Source organism: Pan paniscus, chromosome 18 (assembly GCF_029289425.2).
Source record: "Pan paniscus chromosome 18, NHGRI_mPanPan1-v2.0_pri, whole genome shotgun sequence".
Lineage (NCBI taxonomy): Eukaryota > Metazoa > Chordata > Mammalia > Primates > Hominidae > Pan > Pan paniscus.
Genome location: NC_073267.2, coordinates 78,579,992 through 78,602,500, shown reverse-complemented (window position 1 = coordinate 78,602,500; position 22,509 = coordinate 78,579,992). Strand labels below are relative to the sequence as shown.

Sequence of the window (22,509 nt, the reverse complement as noted above, 5' to 3'; positions counted from 1 at the left end):
TCCCGGGTTCAAGCGATTCACCTGCCTCAGCCTCCCGAGTAGCTGGGACCACAGGCGTGCGCCACCACGCCCAGCTAATTTTTGTATTTTTAGTAGAGATGGGGTTTCACCATGTTGGCCAGGATGGTCTCGATCTCGTGACCTTGTGATCCTCCCGCCTCGGCCTCCCAAAGTGCTGGGATTACAGGTGTGAGCCACCATGCCTGGCTTAGAATTCCCAGTTTAAGATCAAGATCTAAAAAGTCATTTATTTCAAAGGTGGGTACGAAGAAATTTAAGAGCAATGTTCTATGCCTCTTTTTTTTTTTAAGAGACAGAGTCTTCTCTGTTGCCTGGGGTGGAGTGCAGTGGCACAATGATAATTCACTGTAGCCTTCAACTCCCGGGCTCATGTGATCTTCTTGCCTCAGTTTCCAAAGTAGCTGGGACTACAGGCATGCACCATTATACTAAGCTAAATTTTTTATTTTAGTAGAGATGAGGCCTCGCTATGTTGCCCAGGCTGGCCATGCCTCTTACAGAAATGATTTCATTCACTCATAAACAGGGCAAAGTGCTAGCTTTTGGGAATATAAAAGTGAATGGAGGCTGGGGGCAGTGGCTCACACCTGTAGTCCTAGAACTCTGGGAGGCTGAGATGGGCGGATCACTTGAGCCCAGGAGTTCAAGAGCAACCTGGGCAACATGGTGAAACCTCATCTCTATTACACTTTAATTAAACTTAAAGAAAAAAAAGCCTTTTCATAAAAAGTATAACATGTAGCGGAGTCCTACAGGATTAATACAAACTCATCAGATGGATAGCTGGGGGAAGGAAGGCATTCGAGGCATAAGAAACAGTATGGACCAAGATGTGACCAAGATGTGGAGGCAGGAATCAGGATGGCAGATTATTCTGGGGCTGCCATGAGCTTCTCAGGGCATAAGAAGGCAAGCATGGGACAGAAAGTCATAGAAGGCAGGTGGGTCCAGATTACAAAGGGCCTTGTATGTCATGCAAAGGAGTCTGATCTTCATCTGATAGACCACAAGAAACCACTGAAAAATTATTAGTCAGGACCAGACTTAGCAGATTTGCATCTCAGGAAGATCTCTCTGGCTATAGTTCCCTTACCATCCCTGGGTAACTAAGTACCTGTTGACCCAGGAGAATTAAAGAGTAGAAAAGTGGCCAGGCCAACATGGTGAAACCTCGTCTCTTCTAAAAATACAAAAATTAGCTGGGCGTGGTGGTTGTGCACCTGTAGTCCCAGCTACTCGGGAGGCTGAGGCAGGAGAATCATTTGAACCCGGGAGGCAGAGGTTGCAGTGAGCAGAGATTATGCCATTACACTCCAGCCTGGTGACAGAGCAAGACTCCGTCTCAAAAGAAAAGAGAAAAAAAGAAAAAAGAAAAGTGGCCAGGTGCGGTGGCTCACGCCTTTAATCCCAGAACTTTGGGAGGCCGAGGCGGGCGGAACACCTAAGGTCAGGAGTTCGAGACCAGCCTGGCCAACATGGTGAAACCCCCTCTCTACTAAAAATGCAAAAATTTCTGGGCATGGTGGCTCACGCCTGTAGTCCCAGCAGTCTGGGAGGCCAAGGCAGGCGGATCACTTGAGGTCAGGAGTTCGAGACCAGCCTGGCCAATATGGTGAGACCCCCATCTCTACTAAAAATACAAAAAATTAGCCAGGCGTGGTGGCGTACACCTCCCAGATAATTGGGAGGCTGAGGTGGGATAATTGCTTGAACCCGGGAGGCAGAGGTTGTAGTGAGCCATGATAGCGCCAATGCACTCCAGCCTGGGCAACAGAGCGAGACTCCGTCTCAAAAAAAAAAAAAAGAAATTAGCTGGGCATGGTAATGGGTGCCTGTAATCCCAGCTACTTCGGAGGCTGAGGAAGGAGAATCACTTAGACCTGGGAGGCAGAGGTTGCAGTGAGCCGAGATCGCAGCATTGTATTCCAGCCTGGGTGACAAGAGCAAAACTATGTCTCAAAAAAAAAAAAAAAAAGAGTAGAAAAGTCCAGTGGTTAAAGACCATTCTGGCTAACACGGTGAAACCCTATCTCTACTAAAAATACAAAAAAATTAGCCGGGCGTGGTGGCGGGCGCCTGTAGTCCCAGCTACTCGAGAGGCTAAGGCAGGAGAATGGTGTGAACCCGGGAAGCAGAGCTTGCAGTGAGCCGAGATCGCGCCACTGCACTCCAGCCTGGGTGACAGAGCGAGATTCCGTCTCAAAAAAAAGAGAAAAGTCCAATGGTTAAGGAAGCAGAAGTCCCAGGAACCCAGGTTTGTCCTAATACACTTGTAATACTTCACCTCTTCCTCAAGTATAATCTCAAGCCAGTTCTAATTAGTTCCTTCAGAACAGCCAAGCTGGCAATAAGATAGCCTGGGTTTGCATTCAGTTCTCCTGCTTACTGGCTGTGTGGCATCCGAATGTAAACCTTCTGGACCTGAATTTTCTTATCTGTAAATAGAGTTAATAAGCATATGTCTCTCACAAGGTTGTTAGGGGGACTCAGTGAGATAATAATGTAAAGAATTTAGCACTCTGCCTGGCATACAATAAACCCTTAATCAGGATTAGTTATATTACTATTAAGTATCAAACCTTGGAGGACACGGAATTTATTTGGCGCAGATTTGCTATGAGCAAACAATCCATGGGGTGATGAGCAATGAGCTGGAATAAACCCCAGAGCATCAATCCAGGCTGTCATTTCGCGTCACCCCAAGGAGGGTACACTTAGTCAGAACTCCTCCCTTTCAGAGGATGGAGCAAAGATAAATGGGTTTTGCAACCTGTAGGCCCATCTGATTATCAGAATAATCACTCTCTGGGAAGAAATAATCCCCGAATCAGGTTGTAGACAAGGAGGAAAAGTCCCAGGACTGACTCCCCAGCTTGGCAGCCCTGAAGGTGTCTGGTCTCTTTCAGTTTTTCTCTACCCCATGCTTTTTTCAGTTCTGTGTACATTGTGGGAAGTTGCTGAATCGCGTAGTCTGTGGTTGGACTGTGCTTTTGGCAAGAGGTAGGGGAGCATGAGGAAGGGTAAAGAAAGAAGCCAAGGTTGTTTCCTGCTTTTGCTCTCTTACAGAGCTCCTGTTGGCAGGTCCCGGGAGGTCAGGAAACCCGGGTGCCTGAACACTTTCCCATCACTGTCTCATCATTATCCTGGGTTAGCAGTAAATACGCCAAAGGGATGTGGTCTGGCCTCTTTTCCTTTTGGATTCCATGGTTTCTGGGATTGGAAGCAGCCTTCTGTTGGCCATTATCTGTGTAGGGAATGCCCAGGTGACTCAGAATTGGAGTTCTTCAGGTGACAGGGACATAGAAAATGGTGTGTGAGCTCTGGAGCTGCACTGCCTGGGTTCATCTATTGTCCTGCCATTTAATAGTTGTTGAACAAGTTACTTAGCTTCTTCGTCTTAGTCTCCTCATGTTTAAAATAGGGATAGTAGAATTCTGTGAGCCTATTTGGCTTAGGAAGCTGGCCGTAAATAAAAGAAAAAAGAGTGATAGTAATCATACTGAAATGGGGTTACTATAAGGATCTGGTGAATTAATTAATGTAAAGCACACAGATATAAGTGCTGTCATATAGTAAATGCCTAAATAAAAGTGTTTTGTGTAGTTTTAATTTATACTCTATTTTTCAGAAACACAACTACCATATAAACTGAGAGAATATTTTTATTTCTTTGGGATTTTACAAAGAGCAATTTACCATTTTTGAAAATCAGGCCATTCACGGGAACCTGTAGTTCCAGCTAATCGGGAGGCTGAGGCAGGAGAATGACGTGAACCCGGGACGTGAACCCATGAGCTTGCAGTGAGCCAGATCATGCCTCTGCACTCCAGCCTGGGCAACAGAGCAAGACTCCATCTCAAAAAAAAAAAAAAAAGAAAAAAGAAAATCAGGCCATTCAAGGCTGGGCTCGGTGGCTCATGCCTGTAATCCCAGCACTTTGGGAGGCCTGGGCAGGCGGATCAAGAGGTCAGGAGATCGAGACCATCCTGGCTAACACGGTGAAACCCCGTCTCTACAAAAAATACAAAAAATTAGTTGGGTGTGGTGGCAGGCGCCTGTAACCCCAGATACTCGGGGTTACTGTAACTGGTAACTTGCATTGCTAATGAGTGCTAATTCTTCCTGGCATTAACTTTGGAAAATTATAAACTATTGTCTCTTCATGAGCTTTAGTTACCTAATTCATAAAATAAGACGGTTGCATTATTTCCCAAAGTATCTTCCAAGGAAATTGGCCTGCTTTTGATGAAAAAAGGGTTCTTGGTAAATGAATTTAGGAAATTGTGGGGTTTTTTTTTTTTGCTGCAGGACTTCGCAGACTTCTTAATAGGCTAACATGTACTGAGTCTCCAAGAGGAGAATGTCTACTTGTATACAGCATTTTCTAAGCTTATCTGACCAGGAAGACCTTGTTTCAAAGGAGCAGCTCATGAAGTTAGTGTGCCAGGGACATTTCTGTGAAATATAAATTAAATATTCTAAATCCTCTTCCACTTCTAACATCCTAAAATTCTGTGACATTAAATGTTTAAATGAGAAACTCTTGGCCATTTTAAATAACAATCAGAAGAGTAAAGCAAAAGCTAGCCTACAGAAAATAAAATATTGTAAATCTGATGCAGAAGAGGAAAACAAACCAAATTCTAACACATGTAGATCTATGTAAATGATTTTGCAGAAGAGGCAGAAAGGGAATAGTTTTAAATGTTAGAGTTTCTACACTGTCCCTTATGTCATCACTAGCAAAGGTTGAACATTTATAATTTAGCAATCCCAGCAAGGTACTGAGTCCTCATCTTTTCAGCTTTAATTTTCTTTTTTCTTTTTCTTTTTTTTTTTTGAGATGGAGTCTTGCTCTTGTTGCCCAGGGTGGAGTGCAATGGCATGATCTCGGCTCACTGCAACCTCCGCCTCCTGGGTTCAAGCAATTCTCCTGCCTCAGCCTCCCAAGTAGCTGGGATTACAGATCCCCACCACCACGCCCGGCTAATTTTTTGGTATTTTCAGTAGAGAAAGGGCTTCACGACGTTGGCCAGGCTGGTTTCAAACTCCTGACCTCAGGCAATCCACCTGCCTCGGCCTCTCAAAGTGCTGGGATTACAGGCGTGAGCCAGCACGCCTGGCTCAGCTTTACTTTTCAAGCCCATCACTAACATCACGTGGATTTGGCCAAGTTACTGTTGAGGAAATCTATGGGATTATTCCCTAGTCCTAGGCAATAGTCCTAGGCACTGGCCCCAGACTGACTTTGCACAAATGACTATGGTGGAGGCTGAACCTGATTTTACACAAACCAGCAACCCCACACACCACACCTGGCCCAGCCAAGTTGGCTGATCTGGGGATGAACATGTAGTCTTAGATGGAACATTAAGACTCCTTTCTAGAATTTTGCATTTGGGTCTAGAAAAGGAATCTGAGTGTTGGATATAACACTCGGCCACCATCAGTGGTTATGTTGCTGCCACAGGAAGAAAGCCAGATTCCAGGACAGGGGACTGAAGGTGAAATGAAAGGGAAGCAGAGACAGGAGATGGAGTATTCCAGTTTGTGATTCTGAGTCGCTGACCCCCCAGCTCTATCTCTGCTTTTCCCACAACGTGGTTGTTCAGCCCTTCTTTGGATGCAACAGGCTAAACGCTCCCTTTGCTTAAGCTTGTTTAGACAAGGTTTCTTTTACTTAAAACCAAATAACTCTGAGTACAGTCACACAGCCCCTTCATACCTACTTTCTCCATTGATAAAGAGGGAAGAATGAAGCCTGTCTCCTGAAAGCTGGTGGACTGAACATATGCACACATCACTGCTCTCTCTTGAAACCCCACTAAAATTATGTAGAGGGATAAAAAAAAAATTGGCATCTTTAAGTTACCAGAACAAAAAGAACTAACAAGACAATAGCAACAAAAGTTTTGATACTAGAAAGTAGTTGGATGAATCCTAGGGTCATGGTCCTGATTTGCCCAGGATAATATATTGTATGCCTGATGCCCTGGTAATAATTATTAATAGTATCCTCTTTCACCCTCAAAATTGTCCCAGTCTGGATGATAAATTGATTCATTAAGCCTAAGAGTCCCAGAAGCAGGCCTAACGTACCACAGAATCTCAGAAAATTTCAGGAGTTGATGGCACCATGCCTCTTAAAATCAGGGTGAACAGAAGACCTGGTTGAGAGTATGTCTGAGTAGCAATCAGGTCCCCTGAGCCCTCTTCTACTACTCTCTGCATCCAGGTAACTGCCCCTCCCCAACCAGCAGAAGCCTGGAGTGTTTACCCTTTGGAGGGTCCTACCAGAGAGACTCTGGATAGGTAGACATTAGATAGAGACACAGATGAGAGTGCGATGGTAAAAACAGGAGGATAAGTGAAAGTCTACACACCGAATGGTGAGACCTCCATCCTTCTCTTTCTACTCATCTTCTGGAACCCTCCAGCCAGGCTTCTATCCTCTATGGGAGACCAAGATTCTTTTTTTTTTCTTTTTGAGACAGAGTCTCGCTCTGTTGCCCAGGCTGGAGTGCAATGGAGTGATCTCAGCTTACTGCAACCTCCATCCCCGGGGTTCTAGCGATTCTCCTACCTCAGCCTCCTGATTAGCTGGGATTACAGGCCCCTGCCACCATACCTGGCTAATTTTTTTGTATTTTTAGTAGAGATGGGTTTCGCCATGTTGGCTAGGCTGGTCTGGAACTCCTGATCTCAGGTGATCCACCCGCCTTGGCCTCCCAAAGTGCTAGGATTACAGGCGTGAGCCACCGTGCCTGGCCGAGACTAAGAATCTTTTCTGCCAAGCCCCCCAAGAAAGACTTCAACATAGTCACAGTACGGAGTCTCCCAATGATATCACCTGGCCAGATCATCACCCTCTTATAAAGTCCTCTAGTCCATAAATAAGTACCTGTACACAGAGTATCATCAGCTTTTGAGTGCTCTGTTCTTAAATCTTGCAGTAGGCTTAGAAGTAACCAGTCCAGACAAGAGCAGTGGATGAAGGCTTATAGGAGACATGCCTCCAAGAAGATGAAGCTGTTAGATTACCTGATGTGTCTGAACCTTTTATGAGATTTATAAACTTTCAGCAAAGATTGGGGATGAATTAATGATAGGTTCATAGAAAAGTAACAGATGTAAACATGAAACATTTATTAACTTCAGAGAAAACTAAAATTCAAACAAGAAAGGAAATGTGATCATAGAATAGATAACAGTTACAGTCATAATAATATAAACACTGAATGCTGATATTAAAAAACTGTAATGTAACTAAATAGGGAGAATGGGGAGGGGGAATATATATATTTGTGAGAGCATGTTAATAATAATAATAATAATGAATACATATTGAGCTTTTAGAACCTATACATTCTAAATGCTTTTCATAGATAAGTTCAATTAATTCTTATAACAACTCTATAAAGTGGTACTATTATTTTTATTTATTTATTTTTTGAGACCGAGTTTCGCCCTTGTTGCCCAGGCTGGAGTACAGTGGCACGATCTCGGCTCATTGCAACCTCTGCCTCCCGAATTCAAGCGATTCTCCTGCCTCAGCCTCCTGAGTAGCTGGGATTATAGACATGCGCCACCATGCCTGGCTTATTTTGTATTTTTAGAAGAGATGAGGTTTCTCCGTGTTGGCCAGGCTGGTCTCGAACTCCTGACCTCAGGTGATCCACCCACCTCGGCCTCCCAAAGTGCTGGGATTACAGGCATGAGCCACCGTGCCTGGAACTATTATTATTATTTCCATTTTATAGATGAGGAAGTTGAGGAGAAGAGAGGTCAACTAATTTGTGCAGGGTCTCACTGCCAGCAAGTTGCAAAGCTGGGATTTCAGCTTGGACATCCAGCTCCAGAGTCCATACTTGAAGCCAAAGCCACTGGACTGTTTCTTCATACCTCCCACATAGGCCAGTTTTTCCACCTTTGGAACAGAAGCTGAGGGGGCCCACTTTTATACATCAGATCTACTAGGAGGTCAAGTGAACTGAAGAATCAAGGTTGGGTACAGTGGCTCCTATGACTTTGGGAGGCCGAGGAGGGCAGATGGCTCAAGCTCAGGTCTTGACCAGTCTGGGCAACATGGCAAAACTCGGTCTCCACAAAAAATACAAAAATTAGCTGGGTGTGGTGGTGTGTGCTTGTAGTCCCAGCTACTCGGGAGGCTGAAGTGGGAGGATTGCTTAAGCCTGGGAGGCTGAGGTTGCAGTGAACTGAGACTGTGCCACTACACTCCAGCTTGGGAGACAGAGCAAGACCCTGTCTCCAAAAAAAAAAAAAAAAAGAAAAGAAAAATCAAGGCCTGAGAGCAATGGCACACACCTGCAATCCCAACATCATTTTGGGAGGCCAAGGTGGCAGGATTGCTTGAGCCTAGGAGTTTGATACGACTAGCCTGGGCAATATAGGGAGACACCATCTCTACAAAAAATTTAAAAAATTAGCCAGGTGTGGTGGTACACACCTGTAGTCCCAGCTACTCAGAGGCTATGGTGGGAGGATTGTCTGAGCCCAGGAGGTCAAGGCTGCAGTGAGCCATGATGGTGGCACTGCACCACTCCCACCTGGGTCGACAGAGCAAGACTGTGTCTAAAAAAAAAAAAAAGAAAGAAAGAAAGAAAAGAAAAAAGGAAAATCAAGAAATAGCAGTATAAGCATACCATCTGTAAATACGGAAAAAAAATATATATATATTTTTAATTTTTTGAGACAGTCTCGCTCTGTTGCCCAGGCTGAAGTGCAGTGGCGTGATCTTGGCTCACTGCAGCCTCCATCTCCTGGGTTCAAGCAATTCTCCAGCCTCAGCCTCCTGAGTAGCTGGGATTATAGGCGCATGCCTGGCTAATTTTTGTATTTTTTGTTTTTTGAGATGGAGTTTCACTCTTGTCCACTAGGCTGGAGTGCGATGGCACAATCTCAGCTCACTGCAACCTCTGCCTCCTGACCTCAAATGAGTCTCCTGCCTCAGCCTCCTGAGTAGCTGGGATTACAGGCACCCAATACCACACCCAGCTAATTTTTGTATTTTTAGTAGAGACAGGGTTTCACCATGTTGCCCATGTTTCACCGTGTTGTCAAACTCCTGACCTCAGGTGATCTGCCCACCTCAGCCTCCCAAAGTGCTGGGATTACAGGTGTGAGTCATTGTGCCCAGCCTTTTGTATTTTTAGTAGAGACGGGGTTTCATCATGTTGGCCAGGCTGGTTTTGAACTCCTGACCTCAAGTCAGGATCCACCCACCTCAGTCTCCCAAACTGCTGGGATTACAGGCGTGAGCCACCGTGCTCAACCGAAAGTAAATTTAAAAACCAAAACAAAACAACAAAACAAGTGGAAAATGGTTGCTGATGGGGAATAGGAACACTAAGTGAGAAATAAGCTTTGTAAAACTATTGTTTTAAAAATACATATGTTTATGTAATTTTATTTTTATTATTTTATTAATTATTTAATTATTATTTAATTAAATATTAAATATAATATTTAATTACATTATATTTTAAATTAAATATTAAATATATTTAATTACATTATATTTTAAATTATGCAATCAATTTAATATGTAATTTAATTACATAATATTTTTATTTGGGGGGAATAAAAATTAAATTAGAAAATAAATAAATCAACAATAAAGACAACCCAATTAAAAAATGGGCAAAGAAATTGAACAGACATTTCTCCAAAGATGATATACAAATAGCTAAGTGCAATGGCTCACGCCTGTAATCCCAGCACTTTGGGAGGCTGAGGCAGGAAGATTACTTGAGCCCACGAGTTTGAGACCAGTCTGGGCAACATAGTGAGACCCCATCTCTACAAAAAATAAAAAAATTAGGGCCGGGCGCGGTGGCTCAAGGCTGTAATCCCAGCACTTTGGGAGGCCAAGGTGTGTGGATCATGAGGTCAGGAGTTCAAGACCAGCCTGACCAACATGGTGAAACCCTGTGTCTACTAAAAATACAAAAATTAGCCGGGCATGGTGGTACATGCCTGAAATCCCAGCTACTCAAGAGGCTGGGGCAGGAGAATTGCTTGAACCCGGGAGGCGGAGGTTGCAGTGAGCTGAGATCGCACCACTGCATTCCAGCCTGGGTGACAGAGCAAGACTCCGTCTCAAAAAAAAAAAAAAAAAAAAAAAAAAATTAGCTGGGCATGGTGGCGTAGTTTAGGAGGCTGAGGTGGAAGGATTGCTTGAGCCTAGGAGTTTGAGGCTGCACCGAGCCATGATCGTGCCACACCACTCCAGCCAGGATGACCATGAGACCCCGTTTCAGAAAAAACAAAAACAAAAACCTAACAAGCTCAACCTCTTTAGCCATGAGGGAGATGCAAAATCTAAACCTTATCACTTCATATTTGATACATGCTAGAATGTATGATGGACAATAACAAGTGTTCGTGAGGATATGGAGAATTTGGAAACCTCATGCATTGCTGGTGGGAATGTAAACTCATGCAGTCACTTTGAAAACTGTCTGGCAGTTCCTCAAAAGTTAAACACAGAATTACCATATGACCCAACAATTCCACTTCTAGGTATATACCCAAGAGAAATGAAAACATATATTTCCACAAAAACTTCTACACAAATGTTCATAGCAGCATTGTTTGAAATAGCCGAAAAGTAGAAACATCCTATATGTCCATCAACTGATAAATGGATAAACAAATGTGGCATACCTATACGATGGAATCTTATTCAGCTGCAAACATTAAGCTCTGATATATGCTACACCATGGATGAGCCAGGCAGGGTGTGGTGGCTCACGCCTGTAATCTCAGCACTTTGGGAGGGGAGGCAGAGGCAGAAGGATCACATGAGCTCAGGAGTTCAAGACCAGCCTGGGCAACATAGTGAGACCCCATCTTTATAAAAAAGAAAAAAAAAGCCGGACATGGTGGCTCATGCCTGTAATTCTAGCACTTTAGGAGGCTGGGCGGGGGGGGTGGATCACTTTAAGTCAGGAGTTCAAGACCAGCCTGGCCAACATGGTGAAACCCCGTCTCTACTAAAAATACAAAAATTAGCCAGGCATGGTGGCAAGTGCCTGTAATCCCAGCTACTCGGGAGGCTGAGGCAGGAGAATTGCTTGAACCTGGGAGGCAGAGGTTGCAGTGAGACGAGATCGCGCCATTGTACACCAGCTTGGGGGACAAGAGCGAAATTTCGTCTCCAAAAAAAAAAGAAAGAAAAAAAATTTTTAAAGAAAGAAAACATGGATGAGCCTTAACCACATGATACTAAATGAATGGAAGGAGGCAGACACAGAAGGCCACATATTGTATGACTCATTTATATGAAATGTCTAGAATAGGCAAATCCATAGTGAGAAAGTAGATTAGTGATTGCTAGGGGCTTGGGGGAGAGGAGAACGGGGAAGAGGAGAATTGGGGAGTGGAGTATGGAGTTTCTTTTGGGGGGCAATGAAAATGTTGTGGAATTAGATATTGATGAGCGTTGCACCACTTTATGAATATGCTAAAATTGCAGAATTATATACTTTGAAAGGGTGAATTTTATACTATATAAATTATGTCTCAAATTAAGAAACAGTGACAAGAAATACAAGGTAAGGGGAAGAGGGGGCTCTGGTGCTATTGACGAAGAGAGCACACTCATTTTACCTCCTTCGGGTCAGCAGCAGCAGCCTTGCAGAAGGCCGGCCCCATCTGCCTGGGCCTGGCTTTGACTTTTTGCTGTTCATCAACTTCCCTCAGCTTGGGTCTGTCCCCAGCCTAGTACTGCTCCTTTTCCAACACACTTTTGGCCCTGCTCTCTCAGGACCCTGACTCAAATCCTGGGACAAGTAAGCCCCTGAAATCTCTAGGAGTAACTCTTGTAATTAAAAAAGCAGAGCATCATATACAAACCATTTATTTTCTTTTTTTTTTTTTTTTTTTGAGACGGAGTCGTCTCGCTCTGTCGCCCAGGCTGGAGTGCAGTGGCACGATCTCGGCTCACTGCAAGCTCCGCTTCCCGGGTTCACGCCGTTTTCCTGGCGCAGCCTCCCGAGTAGCTGGGACTACAGGCGCCCGCAACAACGCGCGGCTAATTTTTTGTATTTTTAGTAGAGACGGGGTTTCACCATGTTGGCCAGGATGGTCTCGATCTCCTGACCTCGTGATCCGCCCGCCTCGGCCTCTCAAAGTGCTGGGATTACAGGCGTGAGCCACCGCGCCCGGCCCATTTATTTTCTTTAGCCAGGGTTTGCCTTCTCTCTCACAGAGAAGTAGGAGAGTAATCTCCAGTATTAATGGTGAACCCACCATTCATAAATAACCTTATCAGGAAGAGGCTTCAGCCATCAGAGTCCAATACTGAGCTCACGTGATTAAAAATCATTCCTGCGTGGAGGCCTGAGTTCGCCTCAGAACTTAAAACAGCCGTCAATTAATAATTAATCCCTGGGAGGCTAAGGCAGGAGGATTGCTTGAGCCTAGGAGTTTCAGGCTGCAGTGAGCTCTGATCACACCACTGCACTCTAGCCTGGGCAACAGAACAAGACATCCATCTCTTAAAAAAAAATTAATCCTGGCAGGGCACAGTGGTTCACGCCTGTAATCTTGGCACTTTGAAAGGCAGAGGTGGGCAAATTGCTTGAGGTCAGGAGTTTGAGACCAGCCTGGCCAACATGGCGAAACCCCATCTCTACAAAAAAAAAAAAACAAAAAACAAAAAATTAGCTGCGCTTGGTGGCGTGCACCTGTAATCCCAGCTAGTCAAGAGGCTCAGGCACAAGAATCACTTGAACCCAGGAGGCAGAGGCAGCAGTGAGCTGATATTGCACCACTGTGCTCCAGCGTGGGTGACAGAGCAAGACTCTGTCTCATAAAAAGAAAAGATAAGAAAAAAAAACTCCCAAACTCTTCTCCTAAAGATGTTTCCAGGCTTGGCTTGTTTTTGAAGAAACAACCTGATGTTAAGACTTTTTTATCATTTTGAAGGAATTAATTCTAAAGCTGAATACTGATCTCCCACAAAACAGATAGAGAATAGATTATTCTTTTGTCATCTAAAATTAGGGATTACAAGGAAGAAAAGCTGCTCTGGGAATTATCTTTTAATACTAAAAAGCAAGGGAAAGAGTTTCAATATAAAATGCTGCCATTTTATATTGTGGCTATATATTATATTAGCCACTATAAATCCATGTGCAAAGTTCTCAAATATTTTATAGTCCTTCTAAGAAGTTAACTTTCAATAAACTATGTAGAGGGCTGCAGCAGTAGTTACCTTGATAAATCAACCCCCAATCACTCATTTTTTTAAGATCAACTTTTTTCCCAATTGTATATATATTCAATTCTCATTATTTGTGGTAGTTATGTTTTATAACGTTGCTGTGAGTGCTGCATTAGCAGATATTGAACCACTGCTCCTAGGGGAAATGTAAGATTAGGGTCCTGAGAGCCTCTGGTCACACCAAATCACTCACCTTTTTTTTTTTTTCCTTTGAGATGGACCCAAGCTGGAGCGCAATGGTGCGATCTTGGCTCACTGCAACCTCTGCCTCCCAGGTTCAAGTGATTCTCCAGCCTCAGCCTCCCGAGGAGCTAGGACTACAGGCAACCACCACCATGCCTCGCTAATTTTTGTATTTTCAGTAGAGATAGGGTTTCGCCATGTTGGCCAGGCTGGTCTCGAACTCCTGACCTCAGGTGATCTGTCCACCTTGGCCTCCCAAACAAAGTGCTGGGATTATAGTTGTGAGCCACCGCGCCCAGCCTAAAATCACTCTTTTTTTTTTTTTTTTTTGAGACAGAGTCTCACTCTGTTGCCCAGGCTGGAGTGCAGTTGCACAATCTTGGCTCACTGCAGCCTCCACCTCCTGGGTTCAAGTGATTCTCCTACCTCAGCCTCTTGAGAAGCTGGAATTATAGGCACAGACCACCACGCCCAGCTAATCTTTGTATTTTTAGTAGAGACAGGGTTTCACCATGTTGGTCAGGCTGGTCTTGAACTCCCGACCTCAGTTGATCCACCCATCTCAGCCTCCCAAACAAAGTGCTGGGATTACAGGCGTGAGCCACCACGCCTGGCCTAAAATCACTCATATTTTAAATCTTTTTCTTTTTCCTCTCTGTTCTTCACATTATATAATTTCTAGTGCTCCATCTTTCAATTCACTTATTCTTTTCTTGGTTAATTCCATTTAGTGATTTTTTTTTAAGTCACTGTAGTTTTTAGTTCTAGGACTTCCATTTGGCCCTTTTAAAATCATTTCTATTTCTTTTCTGAGATTTCCCATCTTTGCAGAAATATTTCTCCTCTACTTCATTGAGGATAATTATAATATTTGCTTTAAAATCCTTTTCTGGCCAGGTGCGGTGGCTCATGCCTGTAATCCCAGCACTTTGGCAAGGAGGCTGAGGCGGGCAGATCACCTGAGGTCAGGAGTTTGAGACCAGCCTGACCAACATGGTGAAAACCTGTCTACTAAAAATACAAAATTAGCCACGTGTGGTGGCACATACCTGTAATCCCAGCTACTAGGGAGGCTAAGGTGGAAGAATCGCTTGAACAGGGAGGCAGACGTTGCAGTGAGCCGAGATCGCACCACTGCACTCCAGCCTGGGCAACAAGAGTAAAACTCCACCTAAAAAAAAAAAAAAAAAAAAAAATCCTTTTCTGATAATTCTAACATCAGGATTACCTTGAGGTTCGTCTTAGTTGATTTTCTTCTCTCTGGGGAACATGTTCCATTTTCCTGGTTTTTCATATATTGAGTAACTTATATTGGGTTGTATTTATATTGGGTTGTATTTATATTGGGTTGTATACATGAGTTGTATCCTGGACATTATGAATGTTAAGTTATTTTGACTCTGAATCCTGTTCTCCAATGAGTGGTCTATTAGTTTTTTCTTTAATTTTAAATTTTTTTTTATTTTTTTGAGTTGGAGTCTCGCTCTATCACCCAGGCTGGAGTGCAGTGGCATGATCTCGGCTCACTGTAACCTCTGCCTCTTAAGTTCAAGCAATTCTCCTGCCTCAGCCTCCTGAGTAGCTGGGATTACAGATGCGTGACACCATGCCCGGCTAATTTTTGTATTTTTAGTAGAGATGGGGTTTCACTATGTTGGCCAGGCTGGTCTTGAATTCCTGACCTCGTGATCCACCCGCCTCAGCCTCCCAAAGTCCTGGGATTACAAGCATGAGCCACCACGCCTGGCCTAATTTAATTTTTTATTTATTTTTCTTTTGAGATGGAGTCTTGCTCTGTTGTCCAGGCTGGAGTGCAGTGGCACGGTCTCAGCTCACTGCAACCTCTGCCTCCCAGGTTCAAGCGATTCTCCTGCCTCAGCCTTCTGAGTAGCTGGGATTACAGGCGCCTACCACCACGCCCAGCTAATTTTTTGTATTTTTAGTAGAGAGGGGGTTTCACTATGTTGGCCAGGTTGGTCTCAAACTCCTGAACTCGTGATCTGCCCGCCTTGGCCTTCCAAAGCGCTGGGATTACAGGCATAAGTTACACTGCACCCAGCCTATTTTTTTTTTTTTTTTTGAGATGGAGTCTCGCTCAGTCACCCAGGCTGGAGTGCAGTGGCTCGATCTTGGCTCACTGCAAGCTCTGCCTCCCAGGTTCATCCCATTCTCCTGCCTCAGCCTCCCGAGTAGCTAGGACTACAGGCACCCGCCACCACACCCGGCTAATTTTAGTAGAGACGGGGTTTCACCGTGTTAGCCAGGATGGTCTCTATCTTCTGACCTCATGATCCGCCCGCCTCGGCCTCCCAAAGTGCTGGGATTATAGGTGTGAGTTGCCACGCCCAGCTTTTTTTTTTTTTTTTGAGACAAGAGTCTCCCTCTGTCGCCCAGGCTGGAGTGCAGTGGCACAATCTCAGTTCACTGTAACCTTTGCCTCCCGGTTCAAACAATTCTCCTGTCTTGGCCTCCCAAACTGGGATTACAAGTGTGCCACCAAATCCACCTAATTCTTCTGTATTTTTAGTAAAGACAGGGTTTCACTATGTTGGTCAGGCTGGTCTCGAACTCCTGACCTCAGGTGATTTGCCCACCTTGGCCTCCCAAACAAAGTGCTGGGATTATAGGCATGAGGCACTGTGCCCAGCCTTTTAAAATTTTTTTTCTTTTTCAGATAAGGTCTTGCTTACGTAGCCCTGGCTGGTCTTGAATTCCTGAGCTCAAGCAATCTCGTGCCTCAGCCTCTTAAGTATCTGAGACTACAGGCATGTGCCAACACACCCTGCTTTGTTTTTGTTTTTGAAGCAGGCAACTACCTTGCTTGGTTCAGGGGTTAGCCTAAAAAGTAGGCAGAGAGAACTGGGGAATCTTCTCTTTGGATCTTTCCCTTCCAAATTGCCTCTCTTCTGTGGCTTCCCCACACTCAATCTCCTGGTTCCTCAGTCCAGAAAAGCTGTGATCTCTCTGCCAGTGCCCCTACTATATCGCATGCCTTGCCAAGTATACTTGTCCCTAGGTTAAAACAAGCAAATGGAACTTGTCGTGTGCATCACCTCTCCTCTAAGCATGAACTCCCCATCAGAACTGGCCTGCTTCTAATCCCTCTCCAGGGATTTCAGGTAGCCCACCAAAGTGCTGGGATTACAGGCGTGAGTCACCGCACCCGGCAAAAATAAGTTTTTCAATAACAAAGTGAATGCAGGGCCAGGCACAGTGGCTCAGTTGAGGTCACGAGTTCGAGACCAACTTGGCCAATATTGTGAAACCCTGTCTCTACTAAAAATACAAAAATTAGCTGAGCGTGATGGTGCAAATCTGTAATCCCAGCTACTCGGGAGGCCGAAGCATGAGAATTGCTTGAACCCGGGAGGTGGAGGTTGCAGTAAGCCGAGATCATGCCACTGCACTCCAGCCTGGGCACCAAAGTGAGACTCTGTCTCAAAAAAGAAAGTGAATGCAGTATTTCCCTCCAATGTGGATATTGTGTTGGCTGCACAAAACTCTGGCTACATTCAAATGGGAAAGAGGTAAAAACTGCCTCATGAGTTAGGGGCGTTGATGTTTCCCCTCTCTGATCCCATGCTATCTCCTGAACCCCTACCTCCTTTTCCAGCTGCCACAACCACAGAGGCCCTTGGCTGACGCATCCACAAGCAACAGAGAATTCACTGAAACCCGGTATTATCTTTTGGCACTCTATAGCTTGGGAGATGGTGATTAGAAGGGGGAAAAACACAGAACTTCATCAACAGTGTGGCATTTTCACTTCAGCTGTTCCTGGGGGCAAAACAGAGCCATAAAGAGAAATTCCAGATTGAAAGCTTTGTGGTTATCTCCACTTCTCATTAAAGTGCCCCTGATTATAATCACACCTACGATTACAAGATTTAACACACCTGGTCTCAAGGATGTACCAGGAAGAGGAATCATCTGTTCATTCCTTCCCATTTCCTTTTCTTTATTCACTAAGCACAACTTATAAGTTTCAGTGAGTGCAGACTAGAGACAGTTTGGAGAACAGGCGGAGGTTTTTCATTCACATGGGTTTTGAAAGTGACAAAAATCTTCCATGGCCACAAATTATTTTAGTACTGGTGAGACAAGCGGTGTTGGTTTCATTGGCTAGGCACAGATGTGAGAAATCTGGATAGAGTTTCTATTTCTTCTCTGACTTTGCTAACCAGACATTTTCCTCTGCTACACACACACACACACACACTCGCTCTGTCTCTCGCTCGCTCTCACTTTCACTCTGTCACTCAGTAAGGGTGTGTGCACTTACAGAGTCTCTCTCTGTCGCCCAGACTGAAGTGCAGTGGCGTGATCTTGGCTCACTGCAACCTCCGCCTCCCCGATTCAAGTGATTCTCCTGCCTCAGCCTCCCGACTAGCTGGGATTACCGGCAGATGCCACCACACCTGGCTACTTTTTTGTATTTTTAGTAGAAACAGAGTTTTGCCAGGTAGGCCAGGCTTCTCTCGAACTCTTGGGCTCAAGTGATCCACACACCTCAGCCTCCCAAAGTGCTGGGATTACAGGCGGTGAGCCACTGCACCCGACCAACTTGTATTTTCAAATACATTTTTGCTTTGAAATAATTTTAGATTTACACAAAAGTTGCAAAGATAGTACAAAGTCCCTGTATACTCCTCCATTCCCCTACTGTTAACAACTTACTTAACAACATCTTTGCCAAGAGTTTTGTAGATCCTAACAATGGATGAAAAACACTGATTCTTCTTAACTCCCTCTCATACAGTGGATTCTCAATAAGAGCAATGTGTGTTATTGTCCCTATAGCAATTTATTTAATTATACAAATTACTGAGCTATGATCTATATGTCCCCCATCCCCATCAAGGTCCTAAGTAAAACCCTGGAGCCTCCATCCTTCCAGGTGAGTGCTCCAAGTTAATGAGCAAGTCTGTCCCTACAGAAGTTTTTTGTTTGTTTGTTTTTTGAGAAGGAGACTCACTCTGTCACCTAGGCTGGAGTGCAGTGGTGCAATCCTGGCTCACTACAACCTCTGCCTCCCAGGTTCAAGTGATTCTCCTGCTTCAGTCTCCCAAGTAGCCTGGATTACAGGTGCCTGCCACCACGCCTGGCTAATTTTTGTATTTTTAGTAGAGACGGGGTTTCACCATGTTGGCCAGGCTGATCTCGAATTCCCGACCTTGGGTGATCCACCCGCCTCAGCCTCCCAAAGTGCTGGGATTACAGGTGTGAGCCACCGCGCCCGGCTACAGAAGTTTTTATGAGTCAGCCAGATCTTCCCCATATTCCTTTGTGTCACTATTAGTTGCCACCCTAATATCCATTTCCTGCCATCTTCCTTGCTGACTAAAATTCAATTTCATTCAGAGTAGCAATGTGCCAACTAAATACATTGTCAGGCTCCTTTGCAGCTAGAAACAATTGTGTGACACAGTTCTGGCCAATGAAATAGGAATTCTCCTGGGGGGTTCTGGGAAACTGTCCTAGTTCCCCAAAATAAGAAACAAAAAGCACCTAGGGCTGTGCTTCTCTTATCTTCTTTCTTTCTCATTTAAATCATTCACAATGGCCAGAGCTGCAGCAGCTATCTTGTAGCCATGAGGCAAAGGCCACAAAGATTATAGAAATGTTGGTCCTGTTGATACTGAGCTGCTAAACAGACACCACCTACTTACATATTTCTTGTGATGTGAGAAAAATCCTTACTTGTTTAGGACATTGTAGTTGAAGTTTTTCTAATTTGTAGTTGAACATGCTCATAGCAGATAAGTTCATTCAATCCAAACCTCAACCTATACAAGGTGGAGGAGAAGGGGGAGAAATGCAGCTGAGGGTAAAGCACTATTCCCAAAGCACTGGGAAATCCAATGGCCTCGCTAGTGAGGTGCAACAACAGCAAGTCGCTACGTAAAGAGAAAAGGTGGCTGTGTAGGAAAGGAATGGGATAACTACTGAGTCCCTGCCTGTACAAAAATGGCATCAGAAACTCCATATGGTAACATTCTAGGATGAATAAAGCCCATGTATGTGTGTGTGTGATAAAACAATCACTTTTTTTTTTTTTTGAGACAGAATTTCACTCTTGTTGCCCAGGCTGGAGTGTAATGGCGAGATCTCGGCTCACTGCAACCTCCGCCTCCCGGGTTCAAGCAATTCTCCTGTCTCAGCCTCCCGAGTAGATGGGATTACAGGCATGCGCCACCACACCCGGCTAATTTTGTATTTTTAGTAGAGATGGGGTTTCTCCATGTTGGTCAGGCTGGTCTCGAACTCCTGACGTCAGGTGATCCGCCTGCCTCGGCCTCCCAAAGTGCTGGGATTACAGGCATGAGCCACCGAGCCTGGCCTAAAACAGTCACTTTTATAATGGCTTCACTGACACTTGGTTAAATACTGATGTGTTAGCCACAGATGAGCATTGTGGATACTGGGTGGTGAATTATTAATGCAAATTTTCCATAGGAAGTCAACTGGGAATGTGTTTCCATTAAAATCAAGACGAAAATTAATTTAGAGGTCGCTCATTCTCAGCACACATATGGTTTTATATATATATATATATATATATATATATATGTAAATATATACTTTCTTCCTGTATTGGCCATACGCTGGGGAGAAATCCAGCCAAACCCACTTGAAGGAGGAAGAAAATTTAATTTATGCAGCACCTAACATGTCATAGATTGAACTCAGCTATTGAAGGAAACATCTTCAATGAGGCCCTTTAGTAATTCAGCATGAACAATTAAATGAGTCAGAAAGGCAAGTCACTGAAGTTCAGGCTGCAGAGGCAGGGTGAATGTGTTCTAGCTAGCTCACCTTGGAACAATGAGGACAATGCCAGGATTCAGGGCCTCAATCTACAACCTTGTGCTCTGGTTTTTCTTAGTATATAGTTTGGCCAATATGTTACTGAGGTAATAGAGACATACACCGAAGATACAAACAAGGTCATTTTCCTGCTACAAAATCCCTGTTGATGGATTCATTTGGATGAATCCATCGAGGAAAGAGGTTTGAGGCCTTCCCTGGTAAAAGGAAGATTGAGAAATAGACAAATAAAAGAGGTGGAGAAATTGCAAAGGGCGAGAGACGGACTGACCTCAGTAGCTTTCTGGCTGAGTCCCCGAAGCAGCAGCACAACCACATGTATGGCAGCTCTGCGTACTTGAACTTCACCATCTGTTTTGGCCACAGCAATCAGGCAAGCTGTTACCTAGGAGGATGAAGGAAGATGAAGTTGATAAGAATCAGAGTTGCACAATTACCTATAACCTTTCAACTGTGTTCCACTTACTACACATTCATCAAGAGCAATCTGGCTTAGAGAGGGCTGGATAGTTGCTTAATCCTCAACAAAGAGGGTGAGATCTAGTGGGAGAGATCTTGATGCAGTCTGACTTTTCTGGTAGAGGGCAAAATCCGGTTTGGAATTCAAGAACGAGATTAGAGAGTGGGAAGGAATATGTGTACTGTATATTATATGTATTTTGTAAAAGGTAAGGTCAAATGCTAATATTTCCACAAAAGTGAGAACTGTTAATTGTCCCCCTTTAAGAACATCAAATCAAAGGAAAAAAGATGGTCCCAACCATAGCTGCTTCTAGAGACTGAGGATCATGGGGATTTAGCTAAGGAGACTTCAGAGTTCACAGCCTGGCATGAATGTGAATGTACCATTGATGAAAGTTTCAGCCTAGGGAATACAGAGTTACAGAAATATTCTAACCGATCTTCTTCAGCATGTCCAGATATTCCAGTACTACAAATGTAGTGTACACCGGATGTGAGTCAGCAGGGGTCACTTTCAGAGACTTCCTGAATATGGAATAGGACTTTCTGTGCTCAATTACTTTACGTATTTTTTCTGTTTTGTTTTGTTTTGTTTGAGACAGGGTCTCACTCTGTCACCCAGGCTGGAGTGCAGTGGTGCAATCAGGGCTCACTGCAGCCTTGACCTCCTGGGCACAAGTGACCCTCCAACCTCAGCCTCCCAAGTAGCTAGGACTACAGGTGTGCGCCACCATGCCTGGCTAATTTGATTATTTTTTGTAGAGATGAGGGTTTTACCATGTTGCCCAGCTGGTCTTGAACCCCTGGGCTTATGCAATCCTCCTGCCTTGGCCTCCCAAGGTGCTAGGATTACAGGTATGAGCCACCGTGTCCAGCCTGTGCTCACTTTTTTTTTTTTTTTTGAGACGGAGTCTCGCTCTGTTGCCCAGGCTGGAGTGCAGTGGTGCAATGTCAGCTCACTGCAACCTCTGCCTCCTAGGTTCAAGTGATTCTCCTGAGTAGCTGGGACTACAGGTGCACACAACCATGCCTAATTTTTTTTTTTTTGAGATGGAGTCTCACTCTGTCGCCCAGGCTGGAGTGCAGTGGCGCGATCTCGGCTCACAGCAAGCTCCGCTTCCCGGGTTCACGCCATTCTCCTGCCTCAACCTCCCGAGTAGCTGGGACTACAGGCACCCGCCACCACACCTGGCTAATTTTTTGTATTTTTAGTAGAGAAGGGGTTTCACCGTGTTAGCCAGGATGGTCTCAATCTCCTGACATCGTGATCTGCCCACCTTGGCCTCCCAAAGTGCTGGGATTATAGGTGTGAGCCACTGAGCCTGGCCCACCTAAATTTTTGTATTTTTAGTAGAGATGGAGTTTCGCTATGCTGGCCAGGTTGGTCTCAAACTCCTGACTTCAGGTGATCTGCCCGCGTCCACCTCCCAAAGTGCTGGGATTACAGGCATGAGTTACTGTGCCTGGCCAGCGCTCAATTACTTTAAAAGACCATACTATCACAGGAAAGAAAGACTGGAAATTACTTGCAAAACTGATATATAGTTAATTATGTCATAAAATCAAACAGTTGAATGTAACAGCCACTGTACCCCTGCCTGGCTCCTGGTAGGCAGAAAAATGTTTTAAGATCTCAATGAAGAGATACAATTAACAAGAATGACAACAAACCTTTCTGAGGCATTCATGTAAGCTTTAAAAAGAGAAAAAAAATTTTCTGAAAGTGTGACCAATGGCAGCAACAATCTGAAGGTATGTCTAACTTA

The 22,509-nt window shown here is 44.5% G+C and overlaps 1 protein-coding gene across 2 annotated transcripts in view; it reads right to left on the bottom strand.

Annotated features, from left to right (window-relative positions):
- TANGO6 (transport and golgi organization 6 homolog) overlaps positions 1-22,509 on the bottom strand; it is a 242,128-nt gene that overhangs the window by 24,354 nt on the left and 195,265 nt on the right. For both annotated transcript variants that reach the window (XM_055100397.2, XM_003814560.5), the window contains one exon: positions 20,553-20,666. In XM_055100397.2, the coding sequence (XP_054956372.1) occupies positions 20,553-20,666 (114 nt within the window). The remainder of the gene's footprint in view (positions 1-20,552; positions 20,667-22,509) is intronic.